Consider the following 23,297-nt stretch of genomic DNA (forward strand, 5'->3'; position numbering starts at 1 on the left):
AGTTGCCCAGAACCTCGCTAAATTGCTAAGGCTGGCCTTGAACTTGCCATCACCCTGCCTCAGTGTCGCTGAGATTACAGGCATGAGACACCATGCCCAGAAGACCCATCATTTTGGCTGTGATTCCTTCTGGTGCCAAAAGTCCAGCCAGCAGTCTGGGTGAAGTAGGCGTGGTGGGAGGTAAAGGAGCCAAGCCACTCCCAGGCTACTTTACTCAGTCCTTTGGTAAATTCCTTCCAAGTGGTCACAACAGGAAGAATTGATTCCTTCAGACTATGGAGCCAGCTGGGGTGTGCTCCCTGAGGAGCTTATCAAGTCCCCTGATGCCAGAGCTGCCCATGTCAACTTTTTGTTTGTTTGTTTTGTTTTGTTTTTGTGGTACTGGGTATTGAACCCAGGGATGTTCTACCACTGACCTACATCCTCAGCTCTTTTTATTTTGAGACAGGGTCTCACTAAGTTACTGAGGCTAACCTCAAACTTGTGATCTTCCTGCCTTAACTTCCTGAGTTTCTGGAACTACAGGTGTGTGCCACCATGTGGCTCTGGGTCAACTGCTTTCTTTTTCTAGGCAGCTCTGGCATGTGTTCTAACAGCTGGGACCAGCCTGCTAGAGTCATGGGCTGGGACAGTTAGTTGAATGAGTTAGCAACAGGCCCTAAAAACCAGCAAGCCAGTGTCCTCTAGACCTAGAAAATATGTTGAGTGACAAGTCCTCTGCCTGGTACCACTGATGTGACCCACAGTACTGTGGTTTGGGGGAAGCACAGGAGAAGAGGGGACCTGTAATTATAGCCAGTACCTGTTAATACAGTCATGCCCTTTCTGTGTCTCAGTAGGGTCTCAGCCCTCCTGCCATTCCCCCAGGGTCCACCCTGACCCAGGCATCTCAAAGTGTCACATGGGCAGGAGGGACTGGGAGGCTCCGGCCATTCCCAGTGGGCTCTGGCTCCTCACTGCAGCATGTCAGAAGGGCAGGCAGCTGGGGGCAAGGGGCAGGACAGGCTGGAGAAGTCACTGGAAAACCTAAGATGGGATCATGACTCTGAGGTGAGGCCTTGCAGCCAGCCAAGTACTTGAGATCTGTCCATTACCCCCAACTCCCTGACCAGCTCACGCAGCGCTGGCCCCCTTTACTGTTCAATCATGGAGCATACAGAATTCCCCAACGCATCATTCGATATCTGGTATCAATCCCACAGGCAGTCCTCAGAGCCTCAAGTGTTGCCAAATGCTGTGTTTATTGGTCGTTTACACTGAAGAGTATAGTTTCTGAGCCAAAAACATATATACTCTGCTCCTCACAAAACCACTGAGTCACTAAGGCAGGCACACAATGACCACCGTGCTGGTGGAGGCCAAAAACTCATGGACAGGGGTGGGCAATGGGGTGGACTGGCCCCCAAACAGGCCATGCAGTGTCCAGGGACGGGTGGGCTGGGAAGACTGGGCTAGATGTAGAACAGCTGCTGGATCTTTTCTCATGGTTCCCAAAATGTGGGAAGTCTGCATACCTTGGCGACTGTTGGTTAGGCCCCAAGCCCAGGTATGTCCTCCAGGTCCCAGGGCCAGGCCTAGCATGTACTAAGTGGAAGGGGCTGTGGGGTTAACAGAGCAAGCAGCATGCCTAAGCCTCAGGTCAGGCACCACACCCTTCCTGGCACCCCTGGTAGTGTAGCTCCTCTTAGGGGTTTCTGGGTCCCTAGGCCTCTCAGCATCCTGAGAAGCCTGTGGAAAGCAGAGCAGGCCTTTCTTTTCACCAGGGACTGGGGAGACCCCAGGCAACCCCCACATCCCTGAGCCTCAGGGACTCATTGGATGCCTGGGACAGGCAACAAGCTGCTCCTAAGCTCAGGCCTGTCCCTGAGAGGAGGCTGTGACAGGATTGCTTCCCTATGAAATCACCCTGGGGTTCCTCTGGAGAGCTAATGTTCCAGCTGTGTTCCAGATCATCCAACTAGCAAGAGTGTTACTTACACAGTTTTAAGGATATATCTAATACATAAAGAAAGGACTGGGAGGTAAGAGTGACACTGTACGGACACACGCAGGTGACCTGTACAGTATGGGGGAGCACTTGAGTTCACCTCAGGTGACTAGAGGCGGTGGCAGTGCTGCTAAGTGGTGTGGGTAGCTCCCACGAGGACCCACATCTGACTGCCCCAGAATCTTGGGGGAGGGCCTGGAAGGCAGCTCAGGTCTCCTGTTCCCAGGACACATGCCCTAAAGAGCAGCTGTTCCAGCTGCCCCAACTGGGACTGCAAAGGGGCTATCAGGAGATATACACACAGCCCCTTGTACCCCTCAACTCTTGACAGATGGGGCCCAGGCCACTATAGTCCCTGGTAGCTCCAGAGGGCCCCAGGTTGACTTGAGAGAGGCATAGGGGAACAGTCCAGGCTGTGGCTACAGGTGGCAGTGGGGCTATTTAGAGTTGTTTAAGAGGAGAACAGAGTAGGTGTCCCCCAAGGCAGCTGCTCCCTGAGGCCAACCCCTCCCATCCCATCCCTGATCTGAGGGCAGCCTGGTGCTGACTTGCCCTGCAGGGTCAGCACAGCCTGGAGTCGGATCCCAGGCTCACAATCACTTTGTTAGGAACACAGCTGTGCAGGCAGGGACGGCTGGAGGTTGGAGCAATCAGCTGTAATGCCCCTGCACCTCTCCCTGCTGGAGCCCAGGGGCCTGGTGCCCAGGCTCTCCATGCAGCCCCTGGCTACAGCCCTCACTTGTTCTCTATCAGCATCTGCACCTTGTGGACGAGGTCCCGGGCAATCCGCAGGATCTCCTGGGCATCGTGATGCTCAGCCCGCTCTAGGGGAAACATAGATAATTGTGGGGAGCCCTGGAGAGGAGGCAGAGTAGGCTGGGAGGAGCCCTGTGGTTGACTACCCTGTTTGTTTTCTACCTGCTAGGCTCTTGACATCCTGCCTATGGGGAAAGGACCCTAGTATTCTTAAGAACCCTTTGCCCAGGACAGGAGTGGAGGCCCCATGCCCACTGGGATTAGCCAGGATGACTAGGCCAGCTCATACCATTGAAGAACTTGATGATGTCAGTGAAGTCCATGTTGTTGTCACGGATGATCTCTCGGTAGGCCTCCACCAGGGCCAGGGCAATGAACAACACAAAGTGCTCTGATGAGATGTGCCTGGCTGCCCAGATCACCTCCCATACAGCAAACACATCTTCATACAGCAGCTCTGGGAACAGAAAGGGGCTGGTTCTCATCAGTCCCAGGCATAGGGCCAGGGCTAAGGCTGAGCCTGGCTGCCCTGTCCCTGGATGCAGCCAGATGAGAGTCAGAGCTCCAACAGCCAAAGTCCTGGGATTCTCTGCAATATACACTACATGGTTCAAGAATGGGGATTCTGTACCCATGATGAAGGCCCAAGGCATACTGGGTTCCTGCAGACTCTACACTACCACTTCATTTCAGGACAACTCTACTTTTGATGGTCAGGAAGATGTGGTTTGAAATCAAAGTTCTGAAAATCATCACTTATTAGGGTGGTGACTGTAAGCCCTAATTGTGCTGTAGATTTGCATTGTGCACTTATAAAAACACATATGCTGAGCTGGGGTGTGGCTCTGCAGTAGAGAGCTTGCTTAACATGCACAAGGCCTTGGGTGATTTCCCAGAGCACAAAACCAAAACCCACACATACCCAGCCAACCTCAGTAGTCTGAGGCTGGGCCAGGGGAAGGCCCTAGTAGTTTCTCAAAGCTCCCAGCATGGTGCCAAAGTATATTTAGGGAACCACTGACTTGGGGAAGATGAATCTCCCAACTGCACCTGACCCCACCCCCATGATCCAACCCACTTCTTACCTCTCTTAAAATCCAGCAGGAACCAGCGGTAACAGAAGTAGAAGTGGGTATAGTCTCCGTTCTGATGCATCAGCTCAAACAGCTCAGAGTCCAGGATCTCATAGGAGAAGAGGGAGACTGACCCAATGCTGTCTCTCTACTGTACTCACCCAGGGAGGCCTGGCATCCCAGCCCGTCTTCAGCCTCTCTCTTCTGTGCTGTGCCTGCCCACCCTCACTCTCTCTCCCTTGGGTCTCCTTGGATAGGGTTGCACTGTTGCCCCACTGTCTTCTCTGGGCTGTATTCTTTTTGGAGTATAGTTTCTGGGTGTTTAATTTCACCATCAACTGCACTACTCACCAGAACTTACAAGTACATGCACACTTAAGAGTCCTTCGCAGTTTGTAATATGGATAACAATGGTTTTTAAAACAAACAAAAAAAAATTAAGCTTCTATCTAAACGACATTTCTGCAGTGCCCCCTGACTTCCCTATGACTGGCAGACAGGCCCAGCACTGCCTAGTCACAGGCCCGGGGTGGTTGCAGACCTCACCTGGATGAGGGAGCGCATATTGGCAAAGTGAGTGTCCATGGCGCCCCCATTGGGGAAGTTCTGGCTCATCCTCTTCATGAGGTGACTGAAGCAGCTGTAGGCCAGCTGATCTGAGGAGAGATGAGGAGACAGCAGGCAGTACGCCCAGAAGACAAGCAGGCTGACATTTTCCCCTCCCAGATCTAGCCATCTTTTCCTTTCTCCAGTTTGTTAGCCCAAACCCAACTTAATTTGGGGGACTCACATATCCCATCTCTCACCATTGTCAAGGATAACCAGGAGAGGTGCCAGCAGATCACACATGCCCTGCACATAGCCCACGTCCAGGTGCTCCCACACATAGCTGAAATGCCAGGGGTGATCACTGTGGCTTGTGCCCCGTCCCTCCCTCCCTTGGGGAATCCCCGGGGAGTTGGCCCTTAGACCAGCCTGTTACCCATAAGTCAACCTTTCCATGACTGTGAAGCACTTTCTGTGTGCCTCACACTGGACACAGTGGGGAACTACCCAGGGCCTCTGTTCCTGAGGTACTCAGGGACTCAGGGAAAGATGACAAAAAGTCATCACAACTTGGCATGCGGGGTAGGGAATCACAGACAGGTAAAGCTTCATGAAGAAGTATAGCCAAAGCAGGAATCTCAAGGACCTCTGAGAGCAGGTATGGTAAGGGACATTGCAGGGAGTGTTCTAGACAGAGGGCCCAGTGTGATTCCAATGTAGTTCAGGAGAGGAGAAATACATTCACGGCATGACTGTTAAGTCCCCACCCTGCCCCATAGTGGCACCTGCACATGATGTCTCTGAGCCGCTCGAGGTTGGGGGGTGTGAAATACCAGTAATTCCGGTCACATCTCTGCACGTCCTTGTCTATGCGGTGCAGATTTAAGGCCACGGTGTCCAGTAATTCTATCTGGAAGAGTGGTCAGCTCTCAGGGCTGAGGCTGACCAGCCCCTCCCAGGTTGGGAACACGAGGTCAAATGCAGTCAAACGGGGAACCCAGGGAACTCTGGGAATAGAGTCCCCTGGGGATGCATTGAGATGGGCTCAATGGTTCCTTCTACACAGTTAGGGCACCCGACTCTCCACCCTGCAGCTGACCCCAAGTGTTGGGATGGTGGGAGGGCTTGAGACCAGCTGAGAATGATGCCTGAAGAACATTCACGTACAGCGTAGGCTGCAGTACACACAGCTGCAAGCTCTCCTGCTGCCTCCAGCTCACTGGCCCGCGAAGCCTTTTCTTGGCTGGGATCCTGAGGCTCAGAGAAACTGTGGGCCACAGGGGCTGGCCCATCAGAGCCTTCTTCTCCACCACCATCCTCTTCAAAGCCCACACTCTGACCCTCATCTAGGCTGGACTGGATGCCTGATGCCACAGAGTAATTGCGGGAAGACGGCAGTCCTGAGTCTGGAGAATCAAACTCCACTGACTGCTGCTGCTCCACCATGGCTGTGCCCGGAGTCCCAGCTCCTGGCTCCTGCTCAGGCTTTGGTCTGGAATCTTCGGGGCCCTGAGGCCCTGGGGGCTCCAGATCATCCACAGAGATAAACACCTGGTGGAAGTGAAGATGTTGTCTTCTACCTACACTCCATGACCTTCCCACAGACCCTGCCTCTGGATGGAGCCCGCATGGAGAATTCTCTCCACACCCTCTACTTGCACCCACACCCCTCAACATTGCTACCCTGGGTGCTAAGTGGCTTCTGGTTCAGACAACCAGGAAGAAGAAATAAGGGTCTGGGCAAAAGAAGTCACCATCTTCAGCCCTCTCCAGCCCCTGCACATGTGAATCACCAGGCCTTCTGTAGCTGCTGCAGGGAAGACATGGGAGCAGAGGCCTGGATACTCAGTGGCCAGCTTGAATTAAGCATCATTCAATAAATGCCTTAAGGAGAGCTGTCCCCGTGTGTGTGTGTGTGTGTATGGCTGCTGTGGGGAGGGCAGGCTGGAGGTCTGAGGAAGAACAAGTTCTTTCTTATTTTTCAGTACTGAATATATAGCAGGACAAGACAGGAAACTTCTGTAGCAGGTATCTAGTCAGTTATGTTAGCCTTCTGATAAGCTTCAGAGAGCTAAGAAGTAGAAGGAAACATGTTACTGACTGGAAACAGTCAACCACCCTGGACAAGTCACAGGGAAAGTAAGAGACAAACAGGCTGTTTTTATTTTTTCTTTTCCTATGTAGGGAAAGGGATGCTAAAAGTAGTTTTTGCTCTAGGTAAGAAGCCTGAAGTATCAGATAATATCACAATTCTGAGGCAATCAAGAGCCCTAGAATACTGCCAACAAGGAAGGGTACTGCTTCTGCAAGTAAAGCAGTTGGGGGATTAACACAAGCTAAGGTTTTTACAAACACCAAAGCCAGAAAGAGAGATGGAGAGAGGGAGAAAGGAGGGGGGTGGGGGGAGAGAGATTATCTGTTATAAATAGGGAATTAGGAATGAAGTACATAGAAAAGAGTATGCTTTATTAGCTGTCTTTCTTTTCTTTCTTATACTTGGAATTGAAACCAGGGGCACTTTACCAGTTTTTTAATTTTAATTTTGAGACAGGGTCTTGCCAAGTTACTGAGGTTGACATTGAACTTGCCATCCTCCTGCCTTGGCCTCCCAAGCTGCTGGGATTACAGATGTGTGCCACTGTGCCCCTGCTAGTTATATTTAAGTATTGCTCCACTTTATGATTTCTGTAAGGGTGCCAGGTGTGCTGGTATACACCTGTAATCCCAGCAACTCAGGAGGCTAAGACAGGAGGATTGCAAGTTCGAGGCCAGTCTCAGCAACTTAGTGAGGCCCTAAGCTTCCAAAAAATGAAAAAAATAAAAAGAGCTGGGGATGTAGCTCCAGTGGTAAAGGGCCCTTGGGTTCAATCCCCAGTACCAAAATAATAACAGTAGTAGTAGTAGTAATAATAATAATAATAATAATTTGTTTAGTAAAGAGGCAATTTTAAAGAAAAAAACAAATTAATAAAAGTGTCTTTGAAAGAGAAATGGCCAAGCAGCCATTGTTTCATTGTCTTTTTCTTTCTTGCTTGCTGTCTCTTTTTGTGTGTGTGTGTGTGTGTGTGTGTGTGTGTGTGTGTTAATGGTACCTGGGGTCTCACACATGCTAGGCAAGTGATCTACCACTGAGCAATACCTCCAGTCCCAGTCCCAAGGTCCTAATTTAGAACTTGCTGCTCTAAAGGAAGAATTACCCACCGATGCTCTGAACTAGCTCTGCACAGTCAATTCTATAAGACAATAAAAACATCACAGAGGTGGGAGGATCTTGTCAGTGGATACCAGTGGGACCGCTCTAAGTGCTCCCCTGTCCTCTGGCTGACAACTCTCAGTGAAGCCTCTGCAGTCAGAAGCATGAGAGCATGCAGGAGGAACAGAGGCCAGAGATGGGAAGTTCTTGCCTGGATACTTTGCTCTTGTCAGGAGAAGATCCAGAACTGGAACCCATGAGTACCTGTTTCTAGGCTTGAGTTCCCTCTACAAGGAGGGCAGGCTTCTTCTCTAGATCCCAACAAACCCATCTTTCCCTATTAGTCTGTTGAAACAAACAAACACAAAAGTTCATCTCATTCTATCCCCATGGCACTCAGCACCCGAGAAGTTGGTAGCAGAGTAGAGTGGCAGTTAACCATTTTTTCAGTCAAAGAAGAGACACCAACATATTGAGCTTTCTTCCTAGGACTCTGCTGCCAATATTAGAGGCTGGGCTGGTACTCAGGACTCCTGTGTGTCAAATGCTGGTAGGCCCCGCCCTGGCCCCCACCCCTCCGGGCCATCTGGCTCACATCATTGCTGATGGTGGAGTCTCGGTGGATGAGGCGCTGCACGTGGCTGTCGATGCTGCTGCCTGAGGAGAACTTGGTGAGCGTAGCTGGGTGAGCCTCCCGCTCCCGCTGCCTCACCACCACCTCACAGGCCTTCCACTCCGCCAACACCTGCTGGTACCTTGCTGCCACCGCTGTGTCCACCTGTGCTTAGACCACACCATGACCATGGAGGGGAGAGTGTACCAGGGCCTTCTCCTTAGGGGTTGGCAGGCACTGGATCTTTGGCCCTGAATCACAGAGGCCGGAGACTAGAGTAGGATCTTGGATGAGGACATTGGGGCATGCTGCCACCACCTTCTGCTGCAGTGTTTCTTCCTGGCTAGGAAGGGGCTGAGGCTTTCAAGGCCCTCTCCCTGGAGTTCCTTGGCCCCGCTCCCACCTCCCTAAGCCCCATGAAAAAGGGTTCTTCTTACCTGTTCCATCTCCTTCTTGCTCATGCCAAACTTATAGTGGCCAAGGAGGAAGGGCCAGACGTCCTTGCGGATCTCATGTTCCACACCTCCATAGTAGACCTGCCGCAGTAGCTCCAGCTCCTTATAGTTCTGAGGGGCCCAAGGGTAAAGACTGTGTAGCCCTCATGATTACTGTACTCCAGCTGGTTGAGTCCCATCCCATGGAGAGCTGGGACTGAGGCAGTGGCTTCTGTCACTCTGCTTGGAGATGGCCATGCCCTCCTGTGCCCCAGGTTACAAGTGGATGAGATCTAATTTCACCCTCCTTCCTTACAGTGCAGGAAATCTATCCCAGAGGGAGGTGGAAATCAGCTTGAGATCACAGAGCAGATAATCACAGATTATGGAAGCAGAACAGATTCTCAGTGAAGTTCTTTCCCACATGGACCCACAGTCCCAGCTGTGTATGATTCTACCATGACATGGTTACTCCATGGTCATCAATCCTGGCCTGTCAACCCCATACCAAACACATTTTACACTGAATGCCCATTTGGTCTACAAAAACTGCTCCCAGAGCAGACAGTTATGCCCAAGTACTGCCCACTCCAGCTCTCCACCTGACCTCTGGCCACAGAACCCCAGTTTATACCTTTTTGTCCTTCTGATACTTGCTCCACACATCCTTGGTGAGGCCTCCTGAGGCCCCTGGAGGCCGGTCAGGTGGGATAATGTTGTGATGCACCAGTGCTGACAGGTGGGTTCGTACCGTGGATAGGTGGCGGCAGTAGGCCAGCCCTGCAGTGGGGAGCCAGGAGGCTGTGCTTGAGGTGAATCCCCACCCCCCATCCCTCACAGTCCCACCTCATGGCACACTCACAGCCATAGAAGGCCCGGGACACAATCTGCCTCTTCATACTCTCACACAGCAGCCTGAGGGGCAACCTGTGGAAACAACCTGGTTCAGAGGCCCGGGGCTGTGGCCCGCAGTGGCAGGAGGATGAGAAGAGAGGATATTCTGGCCTGGGAAGCAGGCAAGGTACTTAGGATGGCATAGGGAACAGCTGAGCAGCACGTCAACAGCTCTCTGTCCCTGCCAGTCAACCTCAACTTTGCTGTCAGGGTGGTGGGGGGCACCCAGCCCCCAACTACCCAGTGATCTTGGGCAACTAACTTCCCCTTAGTGAATCTTGGTTTCCTCGTGTGAAAATGAAGAGACTCAACTCAGGGCATCAGAAAGTAACAGTTAAAAAAAAAAGGGGAGGCTGGGGAGATAGCTCAGTTGATAGAGTGCCTGCCTCGCATGCACAAGGCGCTGGGTTCAATCCCCAACACCGCAAAAAAAAAAAAAAAAAAAAAAAAAAAAAAAAAAAAAAAAAAAAGAAGTAACAGGGCTGGGGATGTGGTGGCTTAGTGGTAGAGTGATTGCCTAGCACATGTGAGGCACTGGGTTCGATCCTCAGCATCACAAAATAAAGTTATATATTCCATCTACAACTAAAAATATTTTTAAAAAATAAAAAATTTAAAAATGAAGCAGCAGCCAGGCACAGTGGAGCAGGCCTGTAATCCCAGTGGCTTAGAAGCTGAGGCAGGAGGATTGAAAGTTCAAAGTCAGCCTCAGCAAAAGCAAGGCACTAAGCAACTCAGTGAGACCTGTCTCTAAATAAAATACAAAATCGGGGGGCAGGGGAGATAGCTCAGTCGGTAGAGTGCTTGCCTTGTAAGCACAAGGCCCTGGGTTCGATCCCCCAGCACCCAAAAAAAAAAAAAAATTACAAAATAGGGCTGGGAATTTGGCTCAGTGGTTGAGTGCCCCAAGTTCAATCCCCAGCGGCCGCCCCCCCTAAAAAAAGAAGTAACAGGTAGAGGAGAGCACCCAGTCAACAGGTCTACAAAAAGTCATTCACATGTTGCTCTTACACATGGCAAGTGCTCAGAGACTTGTTAAGTGTCCTTAGGCATATGGCTTTCAGCAGGATCTATGTTCACACTGGGAAGGGGAGCTCAAGTGTTGAGCACCTACTTTGTGTAGGCACGTGCCTGGCATTCATTTTCTTAGTCCTCACAAGTGCTGTGAAGCAGGCAATGTTTTCTCCACTTTATGAGTGAGGAAATTGAGGTTTAAAAATATAGAGGATCAGAGAGCCCCAGCAACTTGGTGAAGTCGTATGTATATCACAAGTAAAATTTGAACCCAGGTTTGTCCAACTCTAGAGACCACCCTTGTCATGCAAGTGACAGCCTCTGTGGACAGAGGGACATACGTGAACAGGCAGCTGATCTGAGCTCTTGCCCACTCACCGGTCTGGGACACAGCTGCAGTGACTGGGAGTTGCATATGGAGAGCTGCTGGAGGAGCAGGAGAGGCAAGAGGAACCCTGGCTGCACAGGGGCTCCAGGTGCCACGTTGCCAGGCTCGGCCCAAAGCCCTGCATCTCAATCATGTCACCAGCATCTGAGGGCAGGAAGGGGCCATGGTCAGCAGCTGGAAGGCCTCCTTCCCCAAGCACCCTGGGGTATGCCCGCCTCTGTGCCCAGAGCTGCAGCATGAAGTCACCCGTTGGTGGAAAACCACAGAGGTGGTGCCTGCCTGGTCCGGAACCCAGACATGGAAATGGTGGAAGAGGGCACTTGACACTTCTCAGCTTTCACCGAACCCAGAGAGGCTGTCTTTCTGCATGTGATAAAATACTTGGATTGAGTCAGGGGTGATTTGCTTATCTACCTCTGTCTCACTACCAGCAAACTCCTGCTTTTCTAGAGGGAGGGGAAGGAAAGAGAAGGAGCAGCCAAGGCCTGCTGAGCTTCCTGAAATGCTGTCAGTTAGCCTGGCCTCTAAGGGCTTAGCTTGGTTCTCTGGGGCAAACTCTGAGATGCCCAAGAAGGTGTCTGGAACCCCTCAATCTGTGACCCTGCCCTCCCATGGGAGTCTCTACTGATTAAAGTCCCTGAGGGTCCCTGAGCCACTTGTTCACAGGCTCACTCTTCTGAGGCCTGTGGCTAAGTAGGAACTGTGCTCCCTGCCCAGGCCGGATACTCTGAAGCCTAGAAGGACTGTACTAGGTATGGAGGCCCCTCACAGGTAAGCTGGGAGGGCAAAATTCCCAGGGCTGCCATGGACTGTGGCATCAACCAGAAGTCACAAATGTGCCCAGGTGCAGCCTCATAAGATGACTCCTTGGATACATCTACACCAATGCAGATGGACCTTTCTCAGCCAGTCCTGCTGGCCTAAATCAGAGCCTAAGACCCTTGAGAGATTCCAGGAGACCCAAGTAGAGCACTGCTCAGTGGGGATACTGGCAGGTCCAGGAACCACAGAGATGAAGCACAGTGAGGGCAAGAAATGAAAGGACCCAGAGGTGATACCATAAGGGAGGGAGAGAGCAGAGCAGAGTGAAGAAGAACAAGGAAAGAGAGCTGTGTGTGCTGAGAACACTGCTTCTTTCAGCTGTGGCTTTCTTGGTGAATCTAGTGTGGTCCTGGCCCACCATGGACTGGAGCAGGCCTAGGCCTGGTTTTTCTGGGACCCAGACTCCAGCTCTGGGTGTGCCTTGTAAGGGGGGTTGAGCTGATCCTTCTCCAAGGCCCCCAGGGCTTGCCCTGCCTTGGCCCCCCCAGATCCATGGCTGGTATTTGTGTAGATATCTGGCCCTTCAGCTCCAACAGGAGGCAAATTAAGGAAACATACTTGGTGGGGTGGGGGCTGCGGCTCTGGGAGTGAGGGGTTGCAAGCCATGCCCGAGATTCTGGGAAGAAAAGAAGAAGGGACAAGTGCAGGTGGGGTGGGACAGGAGCCCAGGTCATGCCCCTGCAGCAAGAAAGAGACCAGTCCTGGGAGGAGCCAGGGTAGGAATTGGCCCAGCTGGACAGGAAGCAGGCAGCAGGCGGGCAGGCAAGGAGGGTGACAGGTGCAAAGGGTGGAGGGTGGGCACAAGGGGAAACAAGCTCATGCCCAGAAAGCAGGGCCCAACCAAGGCAGGTCTCCTGGGTCAATGCTCTTCACCTTAATTCTCCAGGAAGGAGCTGAACCAGCCAGCACTGAGCACAGCATCTGAATAACCCAGTGCAGACAGCTGGAGCTCTGGAGTGACTGGGTGAGGGGCAGCAGGCTGGACAGGGGGTCTGCTGGGTTAGTTTTGACTCTGACTCTCTCCTCTGAGCATGAGGAAAGTATAAAGCAAATGATCAGGGTGGGTGAACCCCACAGCCCCTAAGACTCCGAGTGAAAGGTGCCTGGCCTGGAGCAGAATTAGAGTGAACAGCATCTCTGCTCTGTCGGGGAGGCAGCAGGGAAAGGAAGGAGAGGAGGGAGAGGAGGAGGAGGAGATCTGGACACCCCGCCACTTGAATCACATGCACAAGTCAAGCATGTTGCAGGCCTGAAAAGCAACAGCTAGCAGAACGGACTCAACAGTGTTGTCATTATGGACTAGAGTGGATGTGGGGGTCCCATCTCCCATTCCCTCTCCCCCAACCACCTACAGATTCTACTCTCATACCTTCTTTCCTTTCCCAAGTACTGGGGACCTCAGGACTGCATACTGGGTTGTCTAGTTCCTGAGTTCTGCAAGAGGATGCCCAGACAAATCCTAAGTCCTTTGGGCCTAACTCTCTGATCCTGGAAGTCTCAGCCTTAAGACTGGTCAGGGATGGCTTTCTTTCTTTCTTCTTCTTCTTTTTTTTTTTTTTTTTTTTTTGGCAGTAGGGATTGAACCCAGGGGCATGTTACCACTGAGCTATATCCCCAGTCCTTTTTTAAAATTTTTTATTTTGAGATAGGGTCTTGCAGTTGCTGGGGTCCGTCTCAAACTTTAGATCCTCCTTCCTCAGTCTCCCAAGTTGCTGGGATTACAGGCAAGCACTACCATGCCTGGCAGGGACAGGCTTTCTATTGCCAAGTTTATCAAGACAAGGGCTCTTTGAGACCCTCCAACCTCCAGCATCCAGCCTGACTGCCAGATCATGGAGTAAGAAGGTCCCCCTCAAAGCTCAACCTTCCCACACTACTCAAAGTCTGTTAACCTGTTAAATAAGCATTAGCATCAAATCCAAGTTTTCAAAGAAACAGATGACAGGTATGTGTGCAGGCAGTAAGGTAAAATTTTCCTACTGGGTCTGGCCTACAGACTTTTGTTGGGATTGTTAGTAGTGAGGGCAGGCCCCGGGGCAGCATGTGGCAGGAAGAGAAGCAGCTGGTAGGGTTAGCTAAGGGGGTTTTAGGTGTGGGTTAAGCCACAGGCCTGGCTGTCCTGGGATGGTGGCTTATTACTGGCTTAGTAGTTGGGCCGAGGAACAGAGTTCCTTAGCAGAATTATATGGAAGCATATGGTAGATATTGCATATTCTTTAGATTCCCTCTTTGAGGGCAGGGAAAGTGATTAATCCTGTGGCATAAAAATGGGTGGGGATGGAGAAGTTCGCTAATCTCCATGAGAGCTGGCTCAGTTCCTTCTCACCATCCTTTCCTTAAGAGTCTCTTCCTAGTCCTCACAACACCCCTGGCTGACAGCTCTCCAAAAAGAGTGGGATTTCCTCTCTACCAACCCACTTCGGTGCTAAGAAAGACGGTGTGGGCAGGGGAACACTGAGAAGCTGCAGGCACTGTTGTGTTATTCCCAATGAAGGGGACCTCTTCAATCATAAACTCTGAGGTCTGTGAGGATGGGACACACCTGCCCGACATCTCTGGCACAGCACATGGCACAGATGAAGAAGCTGACCTTTGGGATGATGAGATACAGAGAGCCAGGGGCATATCTGGGGCAGGCGTTTATGTTGCCATGCCCTAAGCCTAGGTCTCTTCCTGGATACCCTGCTGCATATGTTTCTAGATTTCATGCTAAAGTACCAGGCTGTGCCTGCTAGAGCCTGCAGGCCTGCTGGGAAAACTGAGCCCTGAGGTCTCTTCCCATAGTCTCTCCCCAATCTCTTACCTGACCTGTCTGATCCCTATCCCTGCCCCAGGCAGGGTCTGGTACTGTTATCCTATTTCTGTAAAGTCAGGAGTCAAAAGCATGGGAATGAGGCTGGCTTTTCCAAACAGGAGAAAAAGAGACTATTTTTTTGGTGTTTGCCAGCATGAACACTAGGGTGCAAGGAGGAGCTCAAAGAGCCATTCCGAACCCCTAACAGGCAATCAGGTAGTCAGCCCTTCCTTTCAGTGCCTCATTTTCCCTCTTGACAGGAAGCCTCCTCCTTGTACCTAGAGCCATTCACTCTATTATGTTCCCTCTTTTTGCCAGCACCTGTCTGGCTTCCTTGCAACCTGATCTGCCTCCTGATGGAAGAGAGCCACCCTGGGTTAAGTCCCCTAATGCCAACACTGCTGTTTGAGCCCCTGCAGTGGGTGGCAGGTGGGCCCAGGGGGTGGGGTGGAGGATGAGGTGGGTCAGGGTTGGGGAGGGATAAAAACCTTTCATCGGATTGGGAGCTGTGAGGTTCCGCGAGCAGATCATTGAGAGCATCGCGTGTAGTTTATCCTCCTCTTCCTCATCATCGTCCACCGAGGCCGCGCGGCTGGCCGCTAGGTGGTGGTAGTTAATAGTGACTGCTCAAAGAGAATAGCGAGAGAGGCAGAGGCATGAGGACCCTAGTCCCTGGGTCAGTGGGACCAACTCCTTTCTTGAGGTGAGTGGCACGGAGGCTAGGATTGCCTTGAACCTGCAGGGCATAGAAGAGGGGTGTGGGGGTAGCGTGAGAGCCCTCTGATGAGTACAGAGTACTCTGATGAGTACAGAAGGCAAGGGGCTGGGAGGCAGTTATAGAGCCCCACTCTTTGAAGGGGTTCTTTCTAAGAAAAACAAAGAAGAGAGAACTGGTGTGTGTGTGTGTGTGTGTGTGTGTGTGTGTGTGTGAGAGAGAGAGAGAGAGAGAGAGAGAGAGAGAGAGAGAGAGAGAGAGAGAGAAAGGGAGAGAGAAAGAGGAAGAAATATAGGGACTATTATTTGGTATTTGGGACAGGCTGGCAACTTAGAAGCTGGCTAGCCCTGGCCAAGGTGGACAGGACTACTGGCAGACAGGCTCTGGTCATTCTTCAGCTCTCATTATGGTCAGGCTGGACTGAATCTGAAGTTAACATCCAAACTCCTCTTTTTGGTCTATAGATTCAACCTTTTCCTCCTCCAAGGGTTTTCCCAGAGCTGCCTCACTCTTGAGAAGCCTGAGTCACTTTTCTGAGCTTCAGCTCCTGGTACCCTGGCTTGCCTCTGGGGAAGTAAGTGGTCCTTAAAGTGAAGTTACCAGCATTGGGAAATACTATCAACTGAAGGACAAACTGAAGAATCTAAACGATCTGAGATTAAATGCCAGGTTTGCAACCACAGTCAGGCACAGAGATGTCTCTTTGTTAGGTCATCTGGGAGGGAAGGAGGATTTCCCCTTACTTTGTGCCCTCTAAGCCTTTTGGGAAAATTTGTGCTGTGGCTATACGTATGCTGTTTGGGTCATCTGCCCTCTAATACAGAGACAACTTATTGACAACTTTTTGGTTGGCAGTAGACACTCTGGGCTGGCAAATTCTCTGACCTTATTTACATGAACTGTGAGTCTCGACAAGAGAAACTTATGGGTAGAAGCAGTAGAAAGGGAAGTTGGGTATTGGTAGATAATCAGACCCCTTAAGCCCAGGGACGTGTGACCAGGGTAGGGCAAGATCTATGAGGGCCCAGCCACCTTTGGGTCCCCAGCCCTCAACATCCAAGCTCCAAATCTCACCCTCTTCAGAAGCAACCCCAACCTCAGTCAGAGCTCCTTTTGTCAAATGCTGGCTTGAAGAGAGCTCCGGCTCTAGGGGAGTTGGTGAACAGCTTGCTTTGTCCAAAAGAAGTGTTAAGTCCCATGCCCAGGCTGCCTCGTGGAGGTCGAGAGGCAGGCGGAAGAGAGATGGCGAGTTCTCTACCTTCTATTTCTAGTCCCTTCACATATTTTTTTTCTAGGGTGGAGCATGAAAGGATGACTAAAAATCTTGTGCATGATGCCTGGGTCTCCTGAGCGAAGAGTCTCAGGGAAAGAGGTGGGGCAGACAGCTAAGAAGAGAGGTGAGTTCTCAAAGGGACGATCTGCAGGTGAAAGGTCCAGTAGAGAGGCCAGGTGAGGAACCTTGTCTTAACCTGGCCTGGTCAGGGGACCCTGCCTGACACTCTCCTGGGTGATACAGTGCTCCCTACCGCCCTGAGCATCTTTCTCTCCTCCTCCACTAAGGAAGCTTGGGACACTCACTGTGCTCGTGCCTATGCCCGGGGTAGATGATCCGGAACACGTAGTCTGTGGCCCGCCCCATGCCCAGCTCCTCCACATCCACAGATCGCATGCTGCTGCGTTTCCGCAGCTTGGGGAACACCTTGCCCTGTGGAGAGAGCAGGTGGTCAGCCTGTCCAGGGCAAAGCCCCACCAGGGTCCCACCCAAGGCTGCACCTAAGAACTCCTAAGTAGGGAAAGAAAGGGCGGTGGCCAGAGAGCTACCCACTTAGCCCTTCACCCAGAGCCTCCCATGCCCTGAGGTACCTTCCCCTGCTGGGTCCACAGCGGGGGTTCAAGCTGTCCTCGAGGCAGCAGTCCATTCTCCAGACAGGACAGAAAGGACAGCAGGTGTCCTCCCTGGGGGAAGTGCAGTGGTGGCCTCTGGATGCCGTCCTGGCTCACCAGCACAAGTGTGCCACCGCTCTCTGGGGGTGAATGTGGGCAAATGAGCTGGGGCCCTCCTTGGGATACCCTCACCCATCCATTACCATAGCCCTGTAAGCCAGGCTCCCCAGATTGGGTAGGAGAACAGTCAGGCTGGAGTATGGCTTGGGAGTCTCATTAATAGGGATGAAGGAGGGCCAGGGGTATAGCTCAGTGGTAGAGTGCATGCTTAGCATGCACAAGGCTCTGGGATTTGATCCCTAACACCATAAAAAAATAAAAATGAAAACAGTGATAAGGAAAGGGAAACAAGAAGTCTGACAGGCCCCATGCTCAGCATACGATTGGGAGAAGGTGTCTCTGCCCTCCCACCCCTGTGCTGGGACAAGCAGACTCACTTTGTTGATGGCAGTGGATGCAGACGATCTGACTGAAGGGCACCACCAGGGCATAGTCCCAGTAAACACTGGAAAGGAACCAGACTGGTGTCACTGTGTCCCAAGATCTGTTATTCTCCCTTCCTTATCAACTGGCCCTCCTATCCCTTGAAACTACCCCAAAGATAGGATTACTATAGCGGAGAAGTGACCTCAGCCAGTCATGTCCCTCTGAGTTCCATGCTGTCCTCATGGCACAGGGCCCATCAGTCTCCACTGACTAGAGTTGGGCTCAGTTCCAGAGAGTTTGGGAATCACTCCAGGTGGCCTCTCCCTACCATGTGTAGCTTTGGGATAAGCAGTGAGGCCTGCCTCCAGGAGCAGACTGTCTTTCCATGCCCCACTCCCTTTCTTGGCTGTTGGAAGAAGTGTCAAAGCCCCACCTCTTTTCCAGCTCAGTGTCCCCCAGAGTTCCATTCATGAGCTGGTTGGGGGTCCACTTCAAAGTCAGGCTCTCTGCAGACTGGTGTAAGGAGAGGTAGCCAGGGACAGCCTCCATGTCCTCCTTCTACAGGGAGAAGACACACCAGAAGACAGAGACAATGAGGGGCTGGGAGGCTCCCCAGGATTGCCCAGGGAAATGAACTCCATGTGGAAGCAGAGTAGGCCAGGCAAGGGAGAACAGGAGCCATCTGGCCATCTCCTCTTCCTGGCTGGCCTGGTGCCACGGGCTCTGTCATGTCAGCCTGCTGGATGCCAGGTGTGTCCTGAGCCAGACACACCCAAGATGGGCATTCACTCGGCATTCTGGCTGCCATTTCTATCCCTGGATGGCCTGGTTCTCTGTCAGCCAGGGCAGATGCCACCTGGCTCCTGCTAATTCCAGGGCGGGCATGAGTCATATGAAACAGTGAGGTTGGGGTGGGGCTGTGCTACCCTTTCTCTCTGGTCAAACTCCTTAGGAAAAGAAATAACTGTGGTTAGAAGCTTCCAGTTCCAGGGCCTTTGGAAGAGGGAGAGTGGTGGCATTAAGCTTTCCTACCGGCTGCACCAGCACGTTGTTCTTGCCATAGAGCAGCCGTGTTCTTGAGTTCTGGTGCAGGGACTCCACATACTCGCGGGCACAGGCAGCTAGCCTGTCCTCTGATGCACTGCCACTAGAATGTCGCTTCCGGATCTGCCAGAAAAGCTATGGCTCATCCCTGGCCTTAGGAAATCAGCCACAGGACACTTGAGAACCCCCAGGCTTCCATGACAACCCTTTCTTGCTGACCCCAGGCCTTCCTGCCCCCCAGTTTGTTCTCATCCACCCTCTGATTTCCAGTCATAAACTGGCACAGGTTCTTGGCATTTACACAAGTGCTTGTGTGGGGAAAAGGTTCTCCAAGAGCGGTTACCGCCTGGGGAGCCAGATTCCCCTCCCTATAATCTCATGGACATAGCCTGAATGAGTGAGTAAGGGGATGGGGAGAGGGACACCCACCCCCAGGGCAGGGCGCTTTGCAGGAGAATCCTGGCGACTAGGGGGACCCCGGATACGGTGCCTCTGGACTAGCTCATCAGCAGAGGGGTCAGTCCAATAGTGATCAGCCGTCTTGAGCTTTGTGTATTCCAAGGCACAGGGTCCCACTGTGAAGACAGGGATGTTAGCTTGCAGGTGTACCATTGACCCTTACCCACTGGTCCCACACAGGCCTATAAGCTCTGAGGCTCACCTAGAAGAGAGGCCAGGATAGGGCCAAACACAGGGTCTGCCAGTAATGCTTCCTTCTCATAGTACTTGCTGCCAGGAGGAGACAGACAGGGTAACTGCCAAGGCTCTTGGACCTGTTCTAGGGTGGTGAAGCTCGCCATGGAGGGATGTCCCCACGAGGCCAGATTCACATCAGTCACCAAGGAAATTCTATAGGGTGCCTGGTATGGTCTGTGCTTTTGGAGTGCTAAAAGGGGAGCTGGAGGCATGCCCACAGGCTGTCCTGAGAATTAAGCATGGAGAGGCACAGGGCTGAGGAGGGACGTGATTGGGAGTGGGGAAGTCACCTGCAGTTCTCCGCCAGGTACTGCACAACCCTGTCCAGAACTTTCTCCATAAGTGCTGTGCGTACCCATATGTGCTTCAAGGCCTGTGGACTGAGGGCCAGGGCCTTCCCGCCAGCTGAACCCTGTTTCCTCAGGGCCTCCTGGCTGCCTCCTGAGGGTCTCCTGTAATGAGAAGGAGGACTTCAGGAGCATAAGAGATTGGGGGTAAACCCCAGGTCAGTGGTACTAGGAGTGGGAACTGGTGCCCACAAGATGGGAGACCAGACAGTTCCTGGGCTGGGGTAGAGAGATGAAAGGCATTGAGCCCTTTGCAGACTCAACTCTCACCCTCAAACTGGTCTCTCACCCAACAGGACCTGCAAGACATGGGCCAGGAAGCCAACCTCCTGGATTTTCCTGGGAGGCAGCAAATGCCAACTGGAAAGAGCAGAAGAGAGGGCCGGGAAAGACAGGCCAAGGACTCACCTGCCCTCTACTTGTTGCTGCAGCTCCTGTACCTTGTGGCAAATCTCCCCAGCCACAGGGCACGTTTTCCCCACCTTGGTGAACAGGGCTGCCATCTTGTCACTGCGCAGGAAGCCAGCAGCACGACGTCTCAGTTGATGCAGGAGGCAAGCCTCTACAGCACCTGGACCACAAAGGAAAATAGCACCTGAGTTTGGGTAAGAGGGGACATTCCTCTCTCCTATGCCTATGGAAAGGCAGGGGCAAGGGCAACTGCTGAAACTAGAAGCAGACCAGGGAGATATACCCTGACTGCCTTCTAAACCTCCCCTCCCTGTCCCTCTGCCCTTGGCCAGGGAGGACCTGCAAGAGCCAAACCTTTCCCTCACCTGGTATATGCATGGCTCCTGTATGAAGCATCACCCTTGGGGGGCTGTGAAGACCAAAGCTACCTGCTGGGGTTGGCATGAATGGCTCCATCCAACCATGAGGGCAAGCAGGGACAGCACCTACAGGAGGGACACAGAGTGCACACGGCCCAGCAGACCTCCTAGAGAGCATGGTGATGTGGTTGCTAAGGAATGAGGCACTGGAGGAGCTGAAATATTAATGAAGCCACTGCAGAGATCCAACCTGACAGCAGCTCCTAGATTATTGATGAGCTCAACACCTCAGAGTGAGAGATTTCTCTTTTTCACACTGGGAGGGCTTCCCTTCATTCATTCATATTTTTAGGGGCTAAACTTAAATCTCTTTATCTGGATCCTGCTTACCACAGAGAGACCCTGCAGGAAGGAAAGAAGGACTTGGTGGAAGGAATTGCCCTGGGCACAGAGTAAAAACATTAGCGCGTATGTGATTGGGGGAGGGTTTGACCAGTACTAAGGCCAGGCTGAGTGAGCTGTGCTAGAGAAAGAATCTGAACTTGGTGTGGCCACTTGCTGCTTCTGTGAAACCTGGGTAAGTGAGTTAATACTCTGAGCCTCAGTTTTATCATCTTTGAAATGGGGAAGGCTTCTGAGGACTAGTGTGAGATGTCACATGAGATGGAACATGCGAAACCCCTTGCACAGGGTCTGGATTTTGGGAGGCACTGGATCCATGTCAATTCCTGGCTCACCTTCCCTCTCTGTGCAGAGACTGTTTTATAGCCAACCTGTAAGAACCAGGTATGGCAGGACTTGGATGCATCAGAGGAAAAGATCAGAGCTGCCCCAGAAGCAGGTGGAGATCCTGCTCTCTTGGAAATGAGGGAATCATGGGTCAAGTTTATTTTGACTAGCACAGTTAGGTTATGAAACCTGGACTTAAGAAATAATTACTGACAACTCTCATGTGTTTTTCTGCCTTTGTTTTGGGCAACTGACAAGCAGTCACTGCTGTCCTATAAAGAAGTTTTGTTTGGTCCTCTCTTGGACTGAAGTCAGGAAGAGAGAGAGTCCCTGGCCTCCTGGAGGACAGCCAGCTCAGGGAGAGAATCCAGGGAAGGGGCAATAAGCAGGTTCCCTCTCCTAAGCCTCTGCTGAAGCTCATCCCTGCTCCAGCCTGAGAGGGCTTTGTTTTAGAACGTGCAGCCTTTCCTTTACAGCGTGGCCAACCACCTACACATAAGCATATGGAGACAGAGCTGTATGCACTTATCATGTGTTTATAGGGCATCAGGGAGATTTTTAGCTTAAGTGTCCACATACTCCTCACTGTGATCAGTTCCCCTGGTCCCTGAAGGTCTCATGTATCCTTAGGGTGTATAGGTAAATGACTTTTGTGTCCCAGCCTCAAGGTCCTGATGTGGGAAGGTGATGACTATTTCCCTGAGTTGCACTCCCCATCTAGAAGGGGAGAAAAGTCACACTTGAACAGAGACAGAGTGGCAGCAGGTGGCACTAGTCCTGCAGGGTATCATGTGCCTCAGTGACATTGTCTAATTGCAGGGATAATGAGTCATTAGCCTTCCCACCTTCCCCAGGCGACTGCAAATGCAGGCAGCCCAGGGAGCTGGGGAGTGGCCACCTGCTCCGCCTCACTCATCCTCCCAGCCAGCCTCCCAGCTCAGGCATGGGATTCTCTGAAAGTGGAGGTTTTCCTCAAATATTGTGGCAAGGAGGGGATACTGTCCAGTCCCCTGATCACCCCGTGGCCCTTAAGTTTCTTGAAATCTAGGCAAGGTGCCAGGCCTATCTAGGGAAGGAGAAATCTGTCACCCTCAACTTCCCAAACAAAGCAAATGACCCATTAGGCCAGATGTTCTCTGTCTAGTTCCATGTACTCTTTGGCTAGTGATTGTTGAAAATGGTTGCCCTTCCCCATTCTCACAGCAGTATTCCCCCAAATCAGCAAATGTGATGAAAAATGTCATGTGTGAAGTGCATAGGCCAAAATTGATGATGATGATGATGATGATAGAGAATCCCTATCTCAGGCGGTTTACAAATGGGTTTGTGGGCTCCAAAGATATCCTGAAATTGTGTAGAATCTTCATATAGATTGTGTTCTAGAATGCTTAGGGGATCCCCCCCCACATAGGAAATCCCTGACTTTCAGCTTCTGGTATCTGACCCCAGAAAGATTAAGAACTCCTGCTCTAACACCCAAATTGAGCAGACACCCAGGCATTCCCACTGACTGAAACTCAGAGATGCAAATATAACCACACATCTTTCTCTATAATATAAAGTGAATACCACAGTCAGAACTGCCCACAGAGCCATCAGCAATAATGTCCAGCTGTTTTGAACTTGCTCTCCAGGGAAGGTCTTTCACAGACAGAACAGGGGAATATCAAACAACCTTCCCCATGGGAAGTTCACCTAAAGGCCCATGCTTATCTCCTCACCTCAGGGAGAGCCCAGGGCACCAAGTGGGGGGAACTCTAGGGCATTCCTCCTTTCTGCCCTCTTTCTATAACCATGACTCTGGTTCCCAGCGTGGAGGCTATGCTGGAGATGCCCACAGAACTAAAGCACCAAGTTGGCTGAGTCCATTCACCTGCTACCTGAGCTGTTTGTATCCTCAGCCCTCAGCCCCAAAGGCTTCAGGCTGGCAGTCCCAGTGAGTCTTGGTACTACCCACAGGCACGCAGGATGCATTACGACGTGATAACCCTGACATCATTTGGCTCCTTTCATATAAGAAAAATATGCAATTGTTAATAAAAATCAACCCAAGTTGGAGTGGAAAGGTTTGGGCAAATGAGTCAAAATAGAGAAATAACTTAACAAGCATGA

The 23,297-nt window shown here is 51.7% G+C and overlaps 1 protein-coding gene across 14 annotated transcripts in view; it reads right to left on the reverse strand.

The window, feature by feature from the left end:
- Nucleotides 1–1,228: 1,228 nt before the first annotated feature.
- Sgsm2 (small G protein signaling modulator 2) overlaps nucleotides 1,229–23,297 on the reverse strand; it is a 39,137-nt gene continuing 17,068 nt past the window's right edge. Inside the window, exons 3-26 of one of the 14 annotated variants that reach the window (XM_047547533.1) lie at nucleotides 20,463–20,582; nucleotides 20,095–20,257; nucleotides 19,630–19,791; nucleotides 19,305–19,372; nucleotides 19,073–19,218; nucleotides 18,632–18,766; nucleotides 18,033–18,157; nucleotides 17,611–17,678; nucleotides 17,093–17,253; nucleotides 16,808–16,934; nucleotides 15,003–15,137; nucleotides 10,889–11,042; nucleotides 9,465–9,529; nucleotides 9,237–9,382; nucleotides 8,606–8,734; nucleotides 8,311–8,419; nucleotides 8,151–8,212; nucleotides 5,530–5,913; nucleotides 5,148–5,272; nucleotides 4,623–4,705; nucleotides 4,363–4,472; nucleotides 3,829–3,925; nucleotides 3,033–3,200; nucleotides 1,229–2,811 (exon numbers count right to left, since the gene is read on the reverse strand). In XM_047547533.1, the coding sequence (XP_047403489.1) occupies nucleotides 2,723–2,811; nucleotides 3,033–3,200; nucleotides 3,829–3,925; nucleotides 4,363–4,472; nucleotides 4,623–4,705; nucleotides 5,148–5,272; nucleotides 5,530–5,913; nucleotides 8,151–8,212; nucleotides 8,311–8,419; nucleotides 8,606–8,734; nucleotides 9,237–9,382; nucleotides 9,465–9,529; nucleotides 10,889–11,042; nucleotides 15,003–15,137; nucleotides 16,808–16,934; nucleotides 17,093–17,253; nucleotides 17,611–17,678; nucleotides 18,033–18,157; nucleotides 18,632–18,766; nucleotides 19,073–19,218; nucleotides 19,305–19,372; nucleotides 19,630–19,791; nucleotides 20,095–20,257; nucleotides 20,463–20,582 (3,131 nt within the window). In that variant the 3' untranslated portion in view covers nucleotides 1,229–2,722. Of the gene's footprint in view, nucleotides 2,812–3,032; nucleotides 3,201–3,828; nucleotides 3,926–4,362; nucleotides 4,473–4,622; nucleotides 4,706–5,147; nucleotides 5,273–5,529; nucleotides 5,914–8,150; nucleotides 8,420–8,605; nucleotides 8,735–9,236; nucleotides 9,383–9,464; nucleotides 9,530–10,888; nucleotides 11,043–15,002; nucleotides 15,138–16,807; nucleotides 16,935–17,092; nucleotides 17,254–17,610; nucleotides 17,679–18,032; nucleotides 18,158–18,631; nucleotides 18,767–19,072; nucleotides 19,219–19,304; nucleotides 19,373–19,629; nucleotides 19,792–20,094; nucleotides 20,258–20,462; nucleotides 20,624–23,297 lie in introns of those variants that run through there. The other 13 variants (XM_047547534.1, XM_047547532.1, XM_047547541.1 and 10 more) reach the window with 13 other exon arrangements.

Source organism: Sciurus carolinensis, chromosome 3 (assembly GCF_902686445.1).
Source record: "Sciurus carolinensis chromosome 3, mSciCar1.2, whole genome shotgun sequence".
Lineage (NCBI taxonomy): Eukaryota > Metazoa > Chordata > Mammalia > Rodentia > Sciuridae > Sciurus > Sciurus carolinensis.